Source organism: Pocillopora verrucosa, chromosome 4 (assembly GCF_036669915.1).
Source record: "Pocillopora verrucosa isolate sample1 chromosome 4, ASM3666991v2, whole genome shotgun sequence".
Taxonomy (NCBI): Eukaryota; Metazoa; Cnidaria; class Anthozoa; order Scleractinia; family Pocilloporidae; genus Pocillopora; species Pocillopora verrucosa.
The window spans coordinates 25,043,920-25,066,322 of NC_089315.1; the positions used below are offsets into that span (position 1 = coordinate 25,043,920).

General features: G+C 36.9%; 2 protein-coding genes across 7 annotated transcripts; both read right to left on the bottom strand.

Moving 5' to 3' along the window:
- Window positions 1-962: 962 nt before the first annotated feature.
- LOC131785020 (uncharacterized) lies at window positions 963-7,577 on the bottom strand. 3 transcript variants are annotated; one of them, XM_059101862.2, is made up of 7 exons: window positions 7,198-7,577; window positions 5,500-5,539; window positions 4,148-4,895; window positions 3,884-3,970; window positions 2,850-2,927; window positions 2,368-2,457; window positions 963-2,010 (listed from the first exon to the last, which is right to left on the bottom strand). In XM_059101862.2, exons 2-7 carry the CDS (start codon window positions 5,521-5,523, stop codon window positions 1,700-1,702), a joined length of 1,338 nt encoding a protein of 445 aa, XP_058957845.2. In that variant the 5' UTR covers window positions 5,524-5,539; window positions 7,198-7,577; the 3' UTR covers window positions 963-1,699. The 3 variants fall into 3 exon arrangements, with proteins under 3 accessions (XP_058957845.2, XP_058957843.2, XP_058957844.2); XM_059101860.2 differs by lacking the exon at window positions 7,198-7,577 and adding an exon at window positions 6,877-7,006; XM_059101861.2 differs by lacking the exon at window positions 7,198-7,577 and adding an exon at window positions 5,707-5,851.
- Window positions 7,578-12,831: 5,254 nt separating this feature from the next.
- On the bottom strand, window positions 12,832-22,345 carry LOC131774681 (uncharacterized). Of its 4 annotated transcripts, none has more exons than XM_066165193.1 (7): window positions 22,042-22,345; window positions 20,331-20,370; window positions 18,271-19,054; window positions 17,406-17,492; window positions 16,407-16,484; window positions 15,870-15,956; window positions 12,832-14,970 (listed from the first exon to the last, which is right to left on the bottom strand). In XM_066165193.1, the coding sequence occupies exons 1-7, from the start codon at window positions 22,050-22,052 to the stop codon at window positions 14,651-14,653; spliced, it is 1,407 nt and encodes a 468-aa protein (XP_066021290.1). In that variant the 5' UTR covers window positions 22,053-22,345; the 3' UTR covers window positions 12,832-14,650. The 4 variants fall into 4 exon arrangements, with proteins under 4 accessions (XP_066021290.1, XP_066021292.1, XP_066021291.1 ...); XM_066165195.1 differs by lacking the exon at window positions 22,042-22,345 and adding an exon at window positions 21,728-21,842; XM_066165194.1 differs by lacking the exon at window positions 22,042-22,345 and adding an exon at window positions 20,529-20,663.
- Between the last annotated feature and the right edge of the window lie 58 nt (window positions 22,346-22,403).

Sequence of the window (22,403 nt, forward strand, 5' to 3'; positions counted from 1 at the left end):
ATTACTCCATCCTTAGTGGAGGCTGTGTAAAAACTGCAAATTTCACAATCTGTGTCATAAACTTCAAGATGCTTTTTAATTTACCCCATTAACATCTTGTTAAGTATAGTTATACTATGCTGCAATAGCTATGTTAAGCTATTACATACTTGTGTTTGAAGTTAAACTGGCATTCACAAAGTGTGTACAATAACTTCCTGCATAGAGAATTACATGTATCTCAAAACATCAATATTTTATCAAAAATATTATTCTTCTGGGCACAGAAATTCATATTGTACTGTGCATGCATTGTATATGGGTTTTTTTGTTTGTTGTTTGTTATTTTTTTTTTTTTGCTTTACTGTAGTTTTACATCCGTTGGAGGATTTTCAAGTTGGAACTCAAAATGAGTATGCTTCCAATTGTCCTATGAACCTTTAAAGGTCATTCGTATGAAATTGAATGTGCACATTGACTTTGGTCAAATGTTATCTTTGGTAGATTATCTCAGAAACCTTAAATGTTGCCATTTTACTCTCTTGGGAGCAGCAGGACAATTTTCAAAGGTTGTCATTTTATCTTCTTACCAAAGTATAAGAACCAAAATTTGAGAAGCAAATTATTCCTTGATTTCAAGACATATGGAGCATGAATCATAATTAGGTAAATGCACTCCCTGTTGAAGATATTGCTCCCAGGGGAACTTTGGATCACCAGAGAGTGGAAAGTTGCCATTTTATGGCAGTGTAAATGCACAGTACAATACTAAGAAATAATCTTGAGCCTTGCACTTTTTGGTTGTAATTTTCTCTTATTTTGGTTGAGTAAGAGAAAACATTTTTTTGTGCGAAGCACATTGACAGAAAAAATTGTACTCTAAATACATTAATTAGATTGATAATTATTGTACAACCTTGTTGGAATTTCAAAGAACAAATTGAATTGTTTGTGCTGTAAGTCGAACTTAACAATGATCAAAATAAAGATTTATTGTGTTCTTTGTTCCACTAGTAATTCCACACATGATTAATGTATTTTAGGGCAGCTCATAGTCATAAGCCCCATGGTTTGCAAATAAGCTGCCTTGTCAGAAAAACAAAATTGTTATTCAATTATAAATATTGAAAATATTTTCTGGCAAAATAAATCTATCTATCTATCTATCTACCTATCTATCTATCTTTTGACCTATTGATTGAGCAATCTGTCTGTCTATTTACTTTTTTCTATCTGTCAATCAATTAATCTATCTGTCTGTTGTATGTAAGTGCAGTGTATGTGTATGTATTAATTTTATAAGCATTGTGGTAGCCAACTATAGCTAGTGCGCTTAGCCTCAAGCAGCTAGAAACTTTCGTAGGGAACTTTATCTTTGTACTCTGGGATACAAGGCTTATGGCGACCACACTATGTCTAATAGTATTTGTTATCACTCAACTTGTTGATCCTGTCTGGGTTTATTTTGTAAAAGATGGTCTTGTCCCAGAAGGGACTACCATTTTGTCTCACTGCTCTTGATGCATAATGTACCCATGTCTTCCTTCAAATTCCCAGAATTGTTCTCACTTTCCCTTGTCTTGTTCTCTCTGAGAATTTTGTTTGGAATATTTTGGTTCTGTTGCTATTGAAGGAGAAAGGTTCGTGACTGTACAAATTAAATTAATTATCATTTAAAATACTATTTGAGGCACATATACTGTATTCTTTCCTTTCTTCCTCAATTTGCCCATGGCCAATTGCGGATGTATCTTGCAATGTCATTTCTTCCACAATTTTTGAGGGCTTGAACAAATTCCCTCATTGTAGGCTCCTTTGCTAAAGTTTTAAAATATTCAAGTAGACATTCAGTAGGACTTCTTCCATCAGCTTGTATCAAGTTTAACTTATCAGAGTGAACCTTCAACTCTCTTCCAACACTGCGCCATGTTTTGCGAGTGCAGGTCTCGCCAGCATCAAGTTGTGTTTGAACATAGATGAACAAGGTGCCATTCACATCACCTAACATTTCCATCTGAGAGACATGAACGTCTACGTGACAGAAAGAAAAGGAAAGGTAGTAAATATTTGAAATTATTTGAGACATGTTTACTTCACAATTTTGAGGTGTGCACATTTCACATCAATAAGTTTCCAGATTTGGGGACTTTTGTGTTAAATCATTAAAATTATGCAGTTTTTATGAATTACAGGTGCCAGGATTTTAACTGTATCCTTTAATGTGTTGATATATGGATAAATGGTTGATCAAAGTTGTCTTCCATTTGAGTTATGTGGGTTTTTATCATGTATCATTGCAATACATGTATGTGCTTTTTCATCTCATCATATTAAGATTTACAACCTTGGAGTGAGGTTTTTGCTATAATTGTGACTAATTATTATCACCTGCAGGAATATTTTCTACAGTCACATCATCCTCGCCTTGAGCATCACTGGCATGAGATGACACCTCATTTCTAATTGATATGTTGTTATCTAAAAAGACAATTGTTGATGAATAATATTATGTACCTATAATTTTAAGAAAATCATAGTTAAGCAAAAAAATGAAATACAGGGCTTTTTTTAATTATTGATTAGAACATTTCCATAAAATTTGTAACCTTATGGTTAATTTGCTGGAAGGTAATTGTAGGGATACTGAGATATGTAAAGAAAAATATTGAAAAGAAAAATGTTATAATGCAATTGTGCATTTTACAGTTGTGTGCTTGGTTGCCAAGCAAACAAACAATGCTGTTTTTCAAATGTGAATTACTTTGTTATCATGCCAACTTCATACTTGTCTCTATCACAACGTGGTCACCTTCAGCCTCACTCCAATCAATTTACACAATTGTAAAATGGTCTAATGAACTCAATTTTACCTGTAGGAATGTCCACCAATGTCTGTGTTAAAAGTGGTTCTGTTGCGTTGACTTGAGAAGCAGAATCACGCAAATCCTCTAATTATAAAAAATGAAAAAAGACATAAAAAATTGAAGCTCTTTCTCTTAAATTCTCTGGTGTGATTGACATGTTCTCCACACAATTTTGATATTTGAACCAGCCACCAGGTAATGAGAATTCAAAGCTTGTTGGCAGCTAAAGGGCCTTTGTCAGAATATACTCTTGGCTTACTGATATGTAAGGGCCGAAATAAACAGATGCAGCTATAGAAGAGAATTAAATGAATCAGATCTTAGAGTTTAAGAATTCAATATATAAAATGCATTAATTGATAAAGCCACAATCTTTGGTCATACAATGACAATTGTTGAACTATGACAGAAAACTGAAATATAATTTTTGGTTCAAATATTTACGCTAATTTTTACACTAATTGTATAAAAGCAATACAAGATACAAACATCTTTTAGATTTAAAGTGGCATTACTAATTCAGGTCATGAAAATTAGATGAGGCAAGGTTTGGATAGCTGATCAAAGGCTGGCTGCAGCTTGGTTTATGCTAAATGAGATATCATGAAAGAATTTTATTATACTGAGTTGCAAACTAAATCACTATATCGAAAGAGTTTAACTAAATTTCATTCTTGCTTTCTCTTCACCATATTCCCACAAATAGCGTAGCTCCATAATATCTGCATGTATAAACACATACAAGCCACAATTCTCCCAATCACTCTAATGAAGGGCTATAATGCTTGAAATGTCAGCTTATAAACTCTTTATGGTGGCCAATTTACATTATTAACTCATTTGATATTACTAATTATTACCCTGTTATACTCTTCCAATAAAGAACTTAATTACCCCATTTCAATCCCCAGAACTTGAGATAAAGAAAAAAATTACAAAATGTTTTAAAATTACTTCTTGTCAATCCTTATTGTTTTTGTTTTTCTCTTGTTGTAAGATAATGCTAACCTATTCTATGTTGAATTCAAAGTTTGAAATACCTTGTGTTGAAGAGCTACTGACTGTGGCCTGCGATGAACCGTCACTTTCACCAGTATCAGTCAGTGGAGTAATTTCTTCTGCATTATCTGAAAATGGTATGTTCTGAGTTAATTGCAATTTTTGACCAAGCACTGCATGCATTTGAGGGTTGAGGTTCGCATTTGCATTTTTACTTGTGATATCATGCTATCAGTTCCCTGACGGCAAGATCAGAGGACTTGCTACAATGATTTTTGACCAATTTTTGAGAGTTAAAATCTTACCTGTTGACTCTTCATCTCTTGGAGTACTGTGATCTTGCCTTTTCTTGTAGAAAATCACTATCACCAGCACTAAGATAGTTGGAGCAAACACAATGACTAAAGCTATCAAAACATAGTTAATTGTTAAAATTGCTTTGTGGTCCTGTCCAGGCTGAACTTTGTTTGTTGGTGACACATTTGCAGAGTCATAATTTCCTGTTAGTGGCCGACTGCTGTTTATCTTGACTTTGACTGAAGGACTTGAGGCAGTGGTGGTAACATCATTGGCTTTCGTTTTAGATTGTGTTTCAGTTGTCTCTTTGCGATTGGTTTCCAATTTAACAGTTTTTGTAGAATGTGTTGAAGTAGTTGTGCGAATCATTGATTCCACTTCCACACAGTCATCAATGTTAATATCAAATTCATATCCTTTAGGACATGTTTTCCCACACTCTCGGTTGTGGTTAACTGTGCATTCCTGAATCACATTCCTCAAACCACAATCTTGACACATTTTGCAGTGTCCTTTTCCATGCTTATCTGAGTAAGTTTTGTTAGGTTCACAAAATACACACTCAATTTTTGAGTCATTTGACACCTTGGATCCACAAGGAACTGACAATCCCTGTCCAATGGGGCAGTTGGCACAAGGAACACAGTCCACTATTTCACCATTGGGACTATACCGTACAATGTTTTTTGACAGAGGACATGGTATGGGTTCACATTTTATCGGAGACTGCAGCCATAGTAACCAAAGTAGTGTTATCTAAGGGAAAGAAAGAGGAGAACTATGAATCCATTTTGAGCGTGATTCTCTAAAATAATAATTACAAAAATTTTGACGCGGTGGGACACCAAGATGAAAAAGCCATATCATTTGGATAGGTTAAATTGTTACTCTGTTCCTTTTTCAATAGGCCATTTGCGAATCACCTTTAGCCTCTTTTCCAAAATGAGGCCTGTAGCCATTTAGTATTGATAGTAAACTGAAGTATAAATTGTAACACATTAATGTTTTTTCATACATGTATCTCGAACTTAAAGACAATTTAGAATCACAATCGTATTCACCTAAGTATTTAAGGACGCTGGTTTCAGAGGAGGCTTTCGATGCCTTCATTATAATATATACTCTGAAGATTTTACAATAATTTTGAAACTTCTTCGTCTGACAAGAATGGCCCAACTGAAATTTAATTTATGTTTTCGGACGCCCCTACAGGATCATTGTAGTTCGGGTTTTCAACAAGTTCATAACACAAACATTCTCCACACTGAGCAGGTTTCTTCGTCGAACTCGAATGTATTCTTTAGCGCGATGATAAACTGATATGTGACGAAACATTTTAATTACACAAATCCCCTCTAACCTTGAGCTCGATTTCGCACTTCATACCATGTGAGAGAAACCTGTAAGAGAAACAAACGTGAAAGATTGATCGAAAACTGTCAACAGGTTGCTAGAGATATAAATAGCCAGTCTGCTGAAATTAATGCAGATAAAAAGGGGAATCGGCTCGATTAGAACAACGGCAAAAAGAGGGACCTCTGCCCCTTCGCTAGACTTTACTGCTTACCCATTCTAACCCGCTTGGATACTGAAATTTAGGTTTCTTCTTGCTGGACAGAGAAAATCTGTGGTAACTTAAACTCTTTTCAAGTCGAGTTATTTGTATTCAGTTCGCGATCCTAATAACAGAAGCGCACGCGAAAGTGATGGTGCAATCGACGCCGCGGATCGCTCTTATGACAGTAGAGGAAGACTGGAACGAGGTAGGGTCTGGGGATTAGGGGGGATTCCCCTAAAACGATTTCTGTCAGTTTTTTTTAACTTTTCAGCGAGTGTACGTGTGTTCGCTTATAACCATAGACGACTTCGTGTTTCCTGGTATGCTGAACGTTCTACATTTGGTTGTTTGTGGGTGACCCTTGATGCGGACGTGGAAATTTCAAACAAAGAGAATTATCCGGGACCCGTTTTGATTGATTTACTATGTGCAACGAATCTTCTCGCTTCTCAAATATTAGCAATTAAAATAATGGCCGAAACATTGCGATCTTCAATTGATGTCTTGAATTTACAATTGAAAGTGACTCTTGAATTATTGTTCGGACGATTAAGCATCTTTTTATCATCATGGTCAACAAAGATATCCCATCAACATCCTTACATATGATCAACAAAAGACCTGCCTTGTTCCTGTCAACCAAGCTTCCTACGAGTGACTAAAACTAATAGTATAGCGATCTACACCTAATAAGGACTCTAAATCATGAATCAAATGATTAAGCACTCATATGTCTTTGTTAAATTATGATAATAAGGCATGGTTAATGAAAACATTGGCAAAATCATTCGGACAAGAGTGGACAGAGCATTAATTGGAAAAGTGGAAAACTGTCGAGCGAAAATTTTGGAGGAAGAAGCTTAAACATTGTGAGGAGGGGAAATTGCATGAAAATTTTCCTACGAACGCATTTTAACTTAATGAGATTACCCTTTCGCACTAAAAACGGTTTTCAGAGTAGATTATTTCGAAAACATTCGTGTGGGTAAACGAAAGCGGAGGTAAATGTATTCGAAATACAAATGACAGGGTGGTACAATATATTTGTTCTCCTATAAGTATGAAAGCTTAGCTACGATAACATATTATTGTAAAGCCGTGATATACTCCAGTATAATCTAAATCTAGAAAAGCCTGGTCTGGCTGGCCGAAATATTATTTTGAATGATATTTTGATACCTCGCTATTCAGTTCTCATATTTGGCTGATGGGGTCTCCTGTGAGGTACAACTTACAACCAAGCAGGATCTTTGTTCGCAGTTTTGGAAGTTTATCAGTTTCAAATCGTTTGTTTTCCTTCTTTAAGTAGAACTTGTAGAAGAACGAGTGAACCCTTAATTAGTTATCAAATACAGAGAACCGGAAATCTTACGCTAACATAACTTTACACGTCATATCCTTTGAGCGCAAAGGTAATCAGCAATATGAAAATGTTCGTGTGGGAAACGTAAAACATCGCCAAAGAAGAAAAGATGCAACGAAATAAGTAAACAAGCTTACTTTGACGACGTGTTGTGTCCATGTGACGTCTGTTTGAGGCGATCCGATCCAGGGCTTAGTTTTCGATCTTGTCTTTACCTTCTTACAAACTAGCTCCATCTCTTTGACACACTACATTGACGTCAGTTTTTTTTATCAGTTCATGACTATCAGGCCATTCTTGCAGAAGACACGAGGCAAAGACGTAGCGAAGTCGGAAATGCGCTAATTTGGTGATGCAACCCATGTCTGAACTGTCAATTTCCTCGAAACCGTTGCCATAATTTGCAGCGACTCGCAAACACTGGTTAAAAATTGCTTTAAGCTAAATTGAAAATTAAGTGAAGCATATTTAAAGCTCGAGTTCTTTCTGCTTTTAAAGCCAAGAACTGGTTAGTAACGTTCACATCGAAATGAAAAAGGAAGAAGTATATCAAATTACTTATCACTCCAAAGGGGTTTTTCCCTCCAATATGCTTGAATGACCTTTGCATGCGTACTGAAGCAAAACCTCTCGCATCTAAGGCACTGAAGATTGTTCGAGAAAGCTTTCCAGCAACCGGTGTCTTATTCTAATATTCATTTTTCTGAAGTTTTCTTTTATGCACGAGGCAGCCTTACTAAAAAGGTCTTGTTGTCAAAAGTAGTTAATTTAGTGTTAACAACTGGGTTGAAAACGTAAATTAGCCACCGTAAAGGGTAAAAAAGCTGACGTTTCGAGCGTTAGCCCTTCGTCAGAGCGTAGAAAAGAAGTTACACTTTTAGTTTTAATAAGCGTACAAGTTTGCTTCCTTTACAGCAACCTAAATGGTATGTAATCAGCCTCCAAGTCTTCCGATTGTGACTGGAAATGACTCTCCTAAATTGCAAATCGTATGAACTCCTTAACTTCCATAGCCAAGTGAACAGGAGGAGATATCTACAATCATCGGTCACTTACCGCAAAAAATCAACCGGAAGTCAGTTAACGCTGAGTAATCTCTCACAACAGATTTCCGTTAGAGGTGCTGCTTCTAGTTGTCTCCAAAAGGGAGCTAAACATAGAAACAAACATTGCTTATGCTTCGGTTAATTTCACTCAGGATTCTATCTAAGGGGCCATTAGTTATCGCTGGGAAAAGAGGGGCTAGGGGAAAATGGTTGTTTCACTACAAAATTTACTAAGGGCCCCCACGAGGCTCTGTAATATTCTTATAGTTTTTCCCCACCCCACCCCACCCCACCTCATCGGAAATTAATTGGCAGTCGATTTTCTATAGTCTCCCCTATACATTCTGTTGGACACGACTAATCCCCCCCGACCTCCCCCCCATCCTCCGCCCCTTCCCCCTCCTCAGGGTATAAAAAATGACTGGTCCCTGACGAAAAACCTGACTGAAACCCGTGGATAAAATGTTAGCATATTTTAACTCAACATTATATTTATAAAAGAAGAGGAAAATAAAGTTATTTGGGTTAGACTACAGTATTAGCTCATGTTTATTTTTTAATCCTATGTTAGTTATGTTAGTGAGCTATTTGCAAATGCGACGAAATTTGGCACGGAGCTTCTATTTAAGGTGTAAACAAGGCGTGAAGGAGGGCTCCCTCGGGATCCTTTTTCTCTCGTTAGGACTCAAAATTACATAATTTATGGTAGCCTTTAACACAACACATAAGATACATTGTGGATCAGATATGGGAGGCTACGATCGGCAACAAAATTTTTGCCACATTACCAGAGGGACCACATTCATAGTCTGGAAGAGCTCATCAATTCCATCCCTTATATGATCCTGTATCTTCCTAATAGGAGTAGCGTGAATGATGCTTATGATATGTGTCAAACAGTTTTGCCGCGGACTGTTTTGCTTTAGTTAAATGTATAAGTAAGCCCTGATTTACGAAAGTCCATAAGGGATCAGGCGCAATCCCAAAATGTTTTTGAAATTCAAAGGTTAAAAAATAAAAATCCTGTTTGAAAAGATTTACGATCTAAACAACATTTACAAATCTTGAACACAAGAATAAATTAAAAGGTTTTTGGGATTTCCCCTTATCGGCTTCCGTATGATTAGAGGTGTTTATTGCAGACTTTGAGATTCTTCGTGTGGAAACAAGCTTTTGCTTTCAAAAGTACTAGTGAGCAAATGAATAAGGAGAACAACGCAACAGAGGCCTCTTCCTGTCCAAGGTGCTGCCTGATGTGGGCTTGGGCCGCGTTGTTCAAAACACGATAAATCTAACCGATGGTTAGCCAACAATTTTTCATCTAGCTTTGCAGCTTTGTAGTCAGTTTTAATTGCGCATATTTTTTCCTCCAGTGTTGTCTCACGTTAGAGCTAAGGTGAAATCCCTGAATTAAAATTCTCGCTTGTAAAATTGGTTGCTCAAAGATACTCTCTGGATAATTTGTAAGAGAACCTTTCTTGCTCTGAAGAATTAAGACTAAACCTATTTACACTTCACTAAATGATACCTGAATACAAAGATAAATCAAAATCTGTAATACATAACCAATTGCATGGTTCTGTGCTTGCTAGTCTATGTCACTCCCATCCCTCTCAGAATTTTATTAGGAGGCCCAGGTAAAATGTCAGGCGGGATCCCGGCAATCCCACCCAGGATCCCAGGTGGGAATGGTGGGATCCCGCCCTAGGTGGTGGGATCCCACCTTTCCCACCTGGGATGAAAATTTGATCCCACCTGGGATCCCGCATTTAATGCGGGATTCCTGCATCCCACCCGGGATCTTAGGTGGGACTTATGCATTCTACCTGGGATCCTGGTCGGGATTTACATATCCCACCTGGGATTCTTTATCCCACCCACGAAAATATTGTTTTTCTGTTTTTATTCTTACAAAACATTTTTGTGAGAGTTCCAATACTTATGGATCATCCACACACTCTGCAAATATTTGGCATGCGGACAAGACAGAGGTGGTTACTGTTCCCTTCGAGAAAATACACCTTTTAAATGACTTCTTCAATTTGCTTTATTTGAAACTCTGATCTGAAAATATTTTTAAAACAAGCCTTGTTAGTAGTGAGAAGTACAAACCGAGTTTCTTTTCATTACTTAATTTCTTAAATGTCCCAATCACTGGACCTCCTAAAAAATATTACTTCTTTATATTTTTGGTGCAAAATACAATTCCTTCTTTACATACAAATGAAAAGTACAAGTCACAGTTCAATAATAACAGCTCTAAAGTTTACTTGTTGTTCTTCTCTGAGTCAGCGATCAACAAAATTTTTCTATACCTTGTAGGTCTGGTATAAAATTTTACTTGTAGTATAAAATGACAACCTTGTATCTTCGTCCTCTCCACCCCTTTCCAAGCTCGGGAACACTTCGGACTGTGCAAAACCATTTGCAGACGAGAATTCCAATGCACCTCTGTAATCGCATGTAGTTGCTTCTGTCTCTCGTGCAAATGTTTTCTCCGTTATGAGACGCACTCGACTCTGTTGGCACCACTGCTAGTTCAGTGGAAAGACCGACTGAGGAATCGAGATGGCTAGCTGTGTTGGAACGTGTTGCTGAACGCTTGTTGTGGTCAAGCCTTGTTGATTTGGGTACTGGTACACTGGGATCATCTAGGTATCTCTTATACTTCCTAATGTGATTGGCTTGTGTTGTTTCTCACCTTCGCCGTGAACATAACTCAAGTGGGTTTCGAGTCTTTCTTTCCTCGAAAACTTTCGGCCACAAATCGTGCATTCTTGTTTGATTCTTGTCGATTATTTCTACATAGAGTGAATTCACATTATTATTTATGTCATCATCAAAACATGAGAGGAGAACCGATCAGAAGAGACAGAATAATGTTGCGCGTTTCTCTTGAGACTGCAATGGGTCAAGCCAGCGGATTCTCTTTGCTAAAAGGTCCACGTGATCATGCCCGTGATCGGAAACAAAGAAAACTCCATTTGGCGCTCATCTTTGAATGTACTTTTCGTCGGTTAACCGCTCTTGCTTGAAGTTGTTTCTTTTCTCAATTGTTTTGCGTAATATAACACTTCTAAAGATGAGTTTTATTGTGGTTCAATGGGAAAACGAGAACAGCGTGAGTGTTTTAAATGAAAAGAAAGTCGTTGGCGCCGTGGAATTAAAAGAAGGGACAATTAACAGTTGACATATCGACTGGTTCAAACAACGATCGAGTGGCCATTTAAAGCTAGGATTTTTAGAAGTTTGTGGTGAGTACAAATTGCCATATTCGTTACGTGATCAAAATCTTATCAAAGAATAGAAATAACGGCTTGGATTAAGCTTACCTAACGCTCAGCGCAACTGAAACTCAAATAATTCTGAGAATCGAATTGGTCACTTGCATGCTGCAGTTTCCTAAGCTTACACTTTACAATGAAATAAATCTATGAGTAAGGTTTCAAGATTACTTTAGTCACATTTGGGAACATTCTGACCTTGCTTTGCTTTGAACAATTCGACTGAAGAGAGAGCAGACTTTCAATCAGTACCTTTGTCAAAATTTTGATAACATGAATTATTGAGGTTTTGTCTTTCTTCTCTTCTTTGATACACATCAGCCAATTTTTTTAAACGTGGAGCCTTATTACACTGTAGATGGTCTGCTTAAATGATGAAGAAAAAGTAATATGCTGAGTTGTGCTGTTATTATTTAACAATGTTCGGTTAAGAAATTTGTTAATGAAACATATCAAACACATGCTGGTTCATTGCAAATAAATTATGAGATCTTTATCACATGTAGTCTGTGTATTCATGTACTGTTTGAATCATTTATGATCAACAGCTTGGTAAGACAATGGGATCCCATTGGAGGTGTCAGTATGTTCTATACCTAGTTGGAAAGTTTTGGACCCTCAGTGGATTGATGGGGTCTATAGCTCACCTAGAAAATATTTATCCTCTTAATTTTACGGATTAGGTTACAAAAGGAATTGATAAGATATCCTATCTGGTACATTTTATAAATCTGTGGTCTCCAGTGATAAACAGGATCCCTCAAAGGATTTTTCTGAAAGTGGGAGGCCATCTGTAATTTTATGCAGGGTCTAAACTGGGATTGGCAGGATCCCAGATGCAATCCCGCCTTGGATATGATTTCCCAGGTGGGAAACTATCTGAAATTTGAGGCAGGATCCCAAGAGGGATTGGTGGGATTCTAGGTTTAATCCTGCCCGGGATGTGCTTTCCCAGGTGGGATGCTATTAGGAATTTAAGGCGGGATCCCATGTGGGATCCCATGCAGGATGTTCCATAATCCCAGGTGGGATCCCATGCAGGATGTTCCATAATCCCATGTGGGATCCCATGCGGGATGCTCCATAATCCCAGGTGGGATCCCATGCGGGATGTTCCATAATCCCAGTTGGGATCCCATGCGGGATGTTCCATAATCCCAGGTGGGATCCCATGCGGGATGTTCCATAATCCCAGGTGGGATCCCATGCGGGATGTTCCATAATCCCAGGTGGGATCCCATGCGGGATGTTCCATAATCCCAGGTGGGATCCCATGCGGGATGTTCCATAATCCCAGGTGGGATCCCATGCGGGATGTTCCATAATCCCACCCGGGATCCCACCTGAAAAAGGCAGGATCCCACCCGGGACACACCTGGGATCCCAGGTGGGATTGGCGGGATCCCACCTTATATTTTTACCTGGGGGCAGCCTGGAAATTACCAATTCTCCAATTAGAGTTTTGCTCACATGGACGTCCTATTTTGCTTCACCCTCCTAACCTTGTTTCGTAGGAAAGATCATGGAACAGAATGAAATTTTGAAAGGTTTAAGAGGTCCAAAATACACCTTTGAAAGCCAGTGATGACAAATAATATTCAGTCAGCTTTCACCCAATCAAATCATGTTCTCTAATTCTTGTAACACTGTTAAAATCTTAACCTTGCATTAATCGTCTTTTTTTCCCTTGGTGTCTTGTAAACAATCCTGGACATTAATAAGCAGTGTAAAAGACATGTAATGAGTCACAGTGGAAACATCATTTCTTCACTAAATGTTGAAAAGTTCCTAGCATTAAATAATTTTCATATAGCTTTAAATTATTATCCCATAGCTTATTAAATTTAAGAGTGATTTTCAAGTAAGCATTTAAAAAATTAAACAAAGAAGATTGCATGATACAAATCCCTAATAAAGTACATTTTAAGTAAAAATAGAGGTCAGAAATTCTCATCAATAACCACCTCTCATTAATTCACACTCATCAATTAAATCAGAAAGACAGCTTTTGATGCCAAAAGTTAACCCAAACACTTTGTCTCTAATGTGTAGTTCTTAATCTTAAGGCATTAGTTATGTATCAATTAAATTATCTATACCATACCATTTTTCAGAACAAAATACCAGAAAGGTTCATGGTTTAACAAAATTAAGATATCATTCAAAAATACTATTTGAGATACATATATTGTTTTCTTTAAATATATGTTTAACTTGAATTGGTTTAATGCAGCTCCAGTCTGCCCTGACTAATTTAGTAAACCATGCCACGTTATAATCTCATTTCTGTTGTTGCCACAGCAACTGTCAAATATTTTGTACACCAATATGAACGCTGAATTTGCTGCCATTACTCCATCCTTAGGAAATGAAAATAAAAGATGCTTGTTAATGTTGATGTAAAGATGCTTGTTAATTTATCCCAGTTAGCATCTTGTTAAGTAAAGTCATACTCACTTATATGCTGTAATAGCTATATTAAGCAATTACGTACTTGTAATTTATCCCAGTTAGCATCTTGTTAAGTAAAGTCATACTCACTTATATGCTGTAATAGCTATATTAAGCAATTACGTACTTGTGTTTTAAGTTAAACTGCTTCACAAAACGTACACAATAACTTCATGCATAGAAACATCAATATTTTATCAACAATATTCTTCTGGTACAGAAATTCCCATTGTATTGTGCATGCATTGTATGTGGGTTTTTTGCTTGTTACTCTTTTTTGCTTTACTGGAGTTTTGCATCTGTTAGAGGATTTTGAGTTGAAACTCAAATGAGTATACTTCTGTTTGTCCTATGAGCCTTTAAAGGTCAATTGTATAAAAGTGTACATGTATGTAACAATTTTACCAGCATTGTGGTAGCCAACTATAGCTAGTGTGCTTATAGCCTCAAGCTGCCAGAAGCTTCCATAGAGAACTTCATCTTTGAACCCTGGGATACAATTGGCTTATAGTGGCCACACTACGTCTAATAATATTAATTATCCCTCAACTTGTTCATCCTTGTCCGAGTCTATTTTGTAAGAAACCATTTGTCTACTGCACTTAAAGCATAATGCAATCATGCCTTCATTCAGATTCTCAGAATTTTTCTCACTTTCCCCTGTCTTGTTCTGTCTGAGAATTTTGTTCGAAATATTTTGATTGGTTCTGATGCTATTGAGGGAGAAACTAGGTGCACGACTGTAAAAAATTCATTATCATTCAAAAATACTATTTGAGATAAATATCACGTATTCTTTCCTTTCTCCCTTAATGTTCTGTTGAGGCCCATGGCCTGTTGCAGATGTATTTTGCAATGTCATTTCTTCCACAATTTTTGAGGGCTTGAACAAATTCCCTCATTGTAGGCTCCTTTGCAGAAGTTTTTAATGTTTCAAGTAGACATGCTGTGGGACTTCTTCTGTCAGCTTCTATCAAGTTTAAAGTATCAGGATTAACCTTCAGCTCTCTTCCAATGCTGCGCCATGTTTTGTGAGTATGGGACTCCAGGGCATCAAGTTTTTTTTGAACATAATTGAACAAGTTACCATTCTTATCACAAAACATTTCCATACCAGAGACAAGAACATCTATGAGACAGAGAGGAAAGGAAGTTAATAAATATTTGAAATTATTTGGGGCATGTTTGTTTCGAGAAGAACATTGCTCGCGTGACATTTGCGTTACGTTTAAAAGTTTATTTAGTTTAATATTTCACTTTTTCTTTTCACTTATTGATCACATTGATTGACATTGAAACATGAGTAAGTTTGTGGTTTTTAGTAAGTTTTTACACGTGTCGTGTCGGAGGTATGAATCAAGATGGCTTTCCCGTTTTTAATGGTTACACAGTTCAGTTTAACTCTGGAATCCCGTCACGAAGTAAGTCAGTTGTTTTAAGTCGTTTTTGGTTTTCTTAGGCTTTGTTACATTCAATTATTCGCGTTGATTTCTGTTGGTGTAATTTCTGTAAGGCCGCATGTAATTAGCGGTTAAATCTGTTCTTGTTTTTAAGATTATATGATGTACTTAGGTCTCTTATTTTTGGTTAGGTTCTGTTGTTTAGGAATGTTATTTATTTTATTATTTCAGATCGAATAAAATTCTTGTAAAATTCATACGATTCGGGATTGTTCAGAGTCACGTAATTTGGTTTTCATCCGACGGACCAATATTCACTTCACAATTTTGAGTTGTGTGCATTTCACATCCACAATTTTTTCAGATTTGGGGACATTTGTGTGGAATCACTTATAATAAATTATGCAGTTTTTATGAATTACAGGGAGGTGCCAGGATATTAACTGTATTTATGTATTGATGTATGGATAAATGGTTGGTCAAAGTCATCTTCCATTTTAGTTGCATGAGTTTTTATCATGTTATCATTGCAATACAAGTATCGGCATGTACTGTTTTCATCACCTTATATTAAGATTTACAACCTTGGAATGAGGCTTTTGCTATTATGACTATAAATTATTATCACCTGCAGGAATATTTTCTACATTCATGTCATCCTCCCCTTGAGCATCACTGGCATGAGAAGACACCTCATTTCTTGATATGTTGTTATCTAAAAAGATAATTGTTGATGGATATTATTTTTACATATTATTTCAAGAAAATCATTGGTAAGCAAACAACAAAATGCAGGCCTTTTTTAATTATTGTTTAGAATATTTCATAGAATGTGCAACCTTTCGGTTAATTTACTGGAAGGCAATTGTAGGGATACTGAGATATATAGAGAAAAAAATTGAAAAGAAAAACTGTCATAATGCAATAGTCCATTTTACAGTTGTGTGCTTGGTTGCCAAGCCTTCAAACATGAGTGAGGATAAGGGTGACGTTGTTATGATACAAAGTTAACCTTGCTGCTTTCAAATGTAAATTAATTACTTTGTTATCATACCAACTACCAGTAGATACTGGTCTCTATTACAACATGGTCACCTTCAGCCTCACTCCAATCAAAGGCAATGAAGTACACAATTGTAAAATGGCCTATTCGACTCAATTGTACCTGTAGGAATGTCCACTGATGCCAGTGTTAAAAGAGGTTCTGTGGCATTATCTTCAAGAGCAGGATCACGCAAATCCTCTAATGAAAAAAATGAAAAAAGCATAAAAACTTGAAGCTCTTTCTCTTAATTTCTCTGGTGCAATTAACATGTTCTCGATCCACACAATTTTGATATTTGAACCAGCCACCGGGTAATGAGAATTCAAACTTTGTCGGCAGCTAAAGAAAATACTCCTGGCTTCCTGATTTCTAGGGGCTGGAATAAACAGATGCCACTATAGAAGGGAGAATTTAAAATGAATCAGATCTTAGAGTTTAAGAAGTCAATATTTAGACTCCATTAATTGATAAAGCCACAATTTCTGGTAATACAATGATAACTGTTGCACTGCGACAAAAAAATGAAATTTTTGGTTCAAATATTTATGCTAATTGTATAAAAGCAATACGTGATACATACATCTTTTTGATTTAAGGTGAAATTACCAATTCAGGTCATGAAAATTAAATGAAGCCAGGTTTGGATAGCTGATCAAAGGGTGACTGCTGCTTGGTTTATGCTAAATGAGGTGTCATGATAGAATTTTATTATACTGAGTAGCAAACTAAATCTCTAGTTCGAGAGAGTTTAACTAAAATTTATTCTTGTTATCTCTTCACCATATTCCCACAAATAGTGTGGCTCCATAATATCCGCATATATAAACACACAATTAACCTACAATTCTTCCAATCAATCTGAGGAAGGGCTAATGCTTGAAATGTCAGCTTTTATACTCTTAATGGTGGCCAATTTACATTTGTTACTCATTTCATGGTATTAATTATTACCCTGTTGTACTCTCCCACCGACGCAGCATGGCAATTTCACCAGAAACTTAACCCCTTTCAATCCCCAGAACTAGAAAAAAATAGCAAAACAGTCCTTATTGTTTTTGTTTTTTTGTTTTTGTAAGATGACGCTAACCTATCCTATGTTGAATTCAAACTTTGAAATACCTTGTGTTGAAGAGCTACTAATTGTGGCTTGTGATGAACCCTCACTTTCATCAATTTCAGTCAGTGGAATATTTTCCTCTGCAATATCTAAAAATTGTATGTTTTGAGTTAATTGCAATTATTGACCAGGCAAGCACTGCATGTATATAGACTTCTGCAAAAATATAAACAGGAGAGCTAAAATTAATTGTTAAACAAACTTAAAGTTACAATCACCAAAATTAAAATCTTAATAGAATTTTATGAATAAATTCAGTCTGTCACAAGGATTAAGATCTTAACCCTCTCACTCCCAGATCTCATAATGTATTCACCTTACTGTCTTGGTCATTCCTTGCCCTGTAGTTAGAGGGTTAAATGATTGAGATGTGGGCTTATTGTCAAATTGAGAGATGCCTTTACTGAAATAGTTGAAAAGGCAAAATTTAGGTAGAAGAGGGTGAATATGTGATCTAAAATAAAACATTTCCAATTTGGGGAATGTTAAGAATTGACTGCTTTCCCAAACTACTGGGTAACTTAAATCTCTTGACATAAAACTGGATGTTAATTTTTTTTATCAGTTTCAGGTAAGCTGTTCACTCCCATGATCTCATTTGTAATTCTTCTTACTGTCTGTCATACAATTCTCCAGGAGTGATATTGGAGAAATTGGTAATGGATCAATAAATAATCCTCTAATTTATATTTTGCTTTATTCTCATCACTTGTCTGCTTCATGTTGTGATGATATTGTGGGAAGAGATTATGTTCAGGTCAGTTGTGGGAGTTAAAGGGTTGAGGTTTTCCTGCTATCAGTTCCCTGATGACAAGATCAGAGGACTTGCCACCAGGATTTTTGACCATATAAGTATTAAAATCCTACCTCTTGGCTCTCCATCTCTCTTTGAAGTGCTGTGATCTTGCCCTTTCTTGCAGACAATCACCAGCACTACGATAATCACAACAATCACTACAGCTATTAAAACATAGATAGCTATTAAAAGTGCTTTGTGGTCCTGTTGAAGCTGAACTTCCTTTGTTGACCACACATATGGAGAGTTATTAGTTCCCTTCAGTGATGTCCCTTGTGAAGGGGTATTATCAACACCTGTTGATGGAAATTTTGGCTGACTGCTGTTTATATTGATAGAATTACTTGAGGCAGTAGTGGTAACATCATGAGCTTCTCTTTTATATGGTGTTTCAGTTGTTTCTTTGCCACTGGTTTCCAGTTTAACAGTTTTTGTGGAATGTGTTGAAATAGCTGTGGACATCTCTGATTCTGGCTCTTCCACACAGTCATCAAATGTATTATCAAAATCATACCCTTTAGGACATGTTTTCCCACACTCACGGTTCTGGTTGATTGTGCATTCCTGAATCACATTCCTAACACCACAATCTTGACATGTTTTGCAGTGTCCTTTTCCATGGTCATCAGAGTAAGTTTTGTTGGGCTCACAAAATACACACTCAATTTTTGAGTCATTTGACACCTTGGATCCACAAGGAAATGACAACCCCTGTCCAATGGGACAGTTTGCACAAGGAACACAGTCCACTATTTCACCATTGGGACCATACCGTACAATGTTTTTCGACAGAGGACAAGGTATGGGTCTACATTTTACCAGAGACTGCAGCCATAGTAACCAAAGTAGTGTTATCTAAGGGAAAGAAAAAGAAGAACTATTAATCCGTTGTGAGCATGATTCTAGAAAATATCTATAACAAAATTCTTGATGCAGTGGGACATAAAGATGAAAAAGCCACATCATTAGGAGGGGTTAAATTGTTACACTATTCCTTTTTCAATAAGCCATTTCCAAATTACCTTTTGCCTCTTTTCCAAAATAAGGCATCATACTCAATCATTCATATGAAAATGAAGTTATTTTGCATAGGAATGAAAAGTTATAATCATATGAAAGGATGAGCACCAGGTCTTGCTTTGAAAAAGGCCAAAGGTGATTTGGAAATGGGCAACTGCTATAACCATTTACTGTTCATCCCTTTGGTAGGACTTTAACCTGAAGTACAAATTATTTCATATAAATACATTTTCATACATGTATCTCAAGCTTGTAGACAATTTAAAGTCATGATTGTATTCACTTAAGTGGAACAGGGATGCTGGTTTCAGAGAAGGCTTTCAATGCCTTCATTATAATATACCCTCTGAAGATTATACAATAATTTTGAAAGATGAAATTTCTTAGTATGACAAGAATGACCTAACCAAAGTGGAATTTATGTCTTCGGATGCCCCTATAATGGATATTTAGAGCCTGTTTACACGAAAGTGAGGAACCCCAGGTAGTTGAGGTAACCCACTTGTCCATATAATCTATTATTTCATCTTGATCGCGTTTACATGATAGGTGGGGTGACCCACCTAGGCGCGTTGCCGGTGTTGTGTTCATGTTACTAAAAGATCAAATGAGCCAAACAATTGCGAAACACGAGAGTGTCAAAACTTTGTACATCTCCTACCCGTCCCATACAAAGCTAAAACGTTAAGACACCATTTCTTTAGTCCATCCACATATTACGCCGAAGTGAAGACATGGTACGGTTGACGCATCGAGCTATTGGCGAAAATTTTAGAGCAAAATACATCACGTTTTTTCGGCAAAGTTTTCCCACAAGTCGCCGTAGTGACATCTTTAACTCTGTAATTACAAGTGCGATGACAACCTCGAGAATCCCGGGCTTGTAAGGTTGTCTGTAAACGCGGGTTATTTTTCGACCACGGCAAGGCGGGTTACTTCACCTATGTAAACAGGCCCTAAGGAGGGTCGTGGTAGTTTGGCTTTTCAACAGGTTCATAACACAAACATTCTGCACAATGACCAGGTATCTATGTCGAACTCGAATGTATTCTTTTGCGCGACGATGAAATATATGACCAAAAATTTGAATAGTACACAAATCCCCTCTTACCTTGAGCTCGATGTCGCTCTTCATACCATATGAGAGAAAACTGTAAGAGAAACAAACGTGAAAGATTGATCGAAAATTGTCCACAGGTTGCTAGCGGTATGAATAGCCAGTCCACTAAAATAAATGCATACAAAAAAGGGAATCGACTCGATCGGGAGGAACGGCAAAAAGAGAGATTTAGGCCACACCACTGCTTACCCATTCTAGCCCGCTTGGATACTGAAATTAAGGTTTCTTCTTGTTGAATAGAGAAAATCTGTGGTAATTAAAACCCTTTCCAAGTTGATTTATTGTATTCCGCTGACGATCTTAATGATAGAAGCGCACGGGAAAGTGATGGTGCAACTAATGACGCGGGGTGCTTTTTGGCAGGCAAGGAAGACTGGGGGATTTCCCTAAGCAGATGAGTCACACGACGTCACGAATGCGACTAGTAAATTTTCTGTTGACTTTTCAACGAATGTTCGTGCGTTCACCCGTGACCATTGATGACTCAAGGTTGTCTGGTATGCTAAACGATCTACATTTAGTTCTTGATGGGTGACACTTGATGCGGACGTGAAAATTTCAAACAAAAATATGAAAAAACAAACAAATAGAGAAGAGAATTATCCGGGCCCCGTTTTGATTGATTTACTATGTGCAACGAATCTTCGTCGCCCCTCAAATATTAGCAATTTAAATAATGGTCGAAACATTGCGATCTTCAATTGACGTCTTGAATTTACAATTGACAGTGACGCTTGAATTATTAGTGGGACGATTTAGCATCCTTTTTATCATCATGGTCAGCAAAGATATCCCAACAACATCCTTGCATATGATCAACAAAAGACTGATCTGCCTTGTTCCTGTCAACCAAGCTTCCTACGAGTGACTAAAACTAATAGTATAGTGATCTACACTTAATAGGGACTCTAAATCATGAAACAAATGATTAAACACTTGTAAGTCTTCTTCAAATTATGATAATAAGGCATAGTTAGTAAAAACATTAGCAAAATTATTCGGACAAGAGTGAACGGAGCATTAATTAGAAAAGTGGAAAACTGTCGAGCGAAATTTAAGAAGCTTAAACATTCTAAGGAAGGGAAATTGCATGAAAATTTTCCAATATTATATACAAAATTTTTCAAACACCGAGAACGCATTTTAACCTGGTGAGATTAGCCTTTCACACTAAAACGGTCTTCAGAGTAGACTTTTCGAAAACACTCGTGTGGGCAAACGAAAGCGGAAGTAAATGTATTCGAAATACAAATGACAGGGTGGTATAATATATTTGTTCTCCTATGGGTATTAAAGCTTAATTAGCTACGATAACATAGTATTGTAAAGCCGTGATATACTCCAGTATTATCTAAATCTGAAAAAGCCAGGTCTGGCTGATATCTCACCGTTCACTTCACAAGTTTGGCTAATGGGGTCTCCTGTGAGGTACAACTTATAACCAAGCTGGATCTTTGTTCGCAGTTTTGGGAGTTTATCAGTTTCAAATCGTTTGTTTCCCTTCGTTAAGTAGAACTTGTGAACGAAGTTCATTAGTTATCAAATACAAAGAACCGGAAATCTTTATACGTCACAACATTGGCGGTTGAAAATCTCAATTTTAGCGCTGAGGTAATCAGCCATATGAAGATGTTTGTGTGGAAAACGTAAAACATCGCCAAAGAAGATGGAGAGATACAACGAAATAAGTAAACAAGCTTACTTTGACAACATTTTGTGTCCTTGCGACGTCTGTTTGAGGCGCGATCCAAGGCTGAACGTTCCATCGCGTCTTTACCTTCGTACAAAATGAATCTATCTTTTTGACAGACTGCATTAATGTCAGTTTTCTGATGTCAGTTCATGTATTAGTCCATTCTTACACTAAGTCACGAGGTAAAGAAATAGCGGAGTCGGGTAGCGCTATTTTGGTTGTGCAACCCATGTCTGATCTGAACTGTCAATTTCCTCGAAATGCGGTGATTCGAAACATTGTTGAAAAATTGCCTTAGGCTAAATTGGAGAGTAAGTGAAGCATATTTAGAGCTCGATTTCTTTCTGTTTGAGAGCCAAGAACTGGTGTAA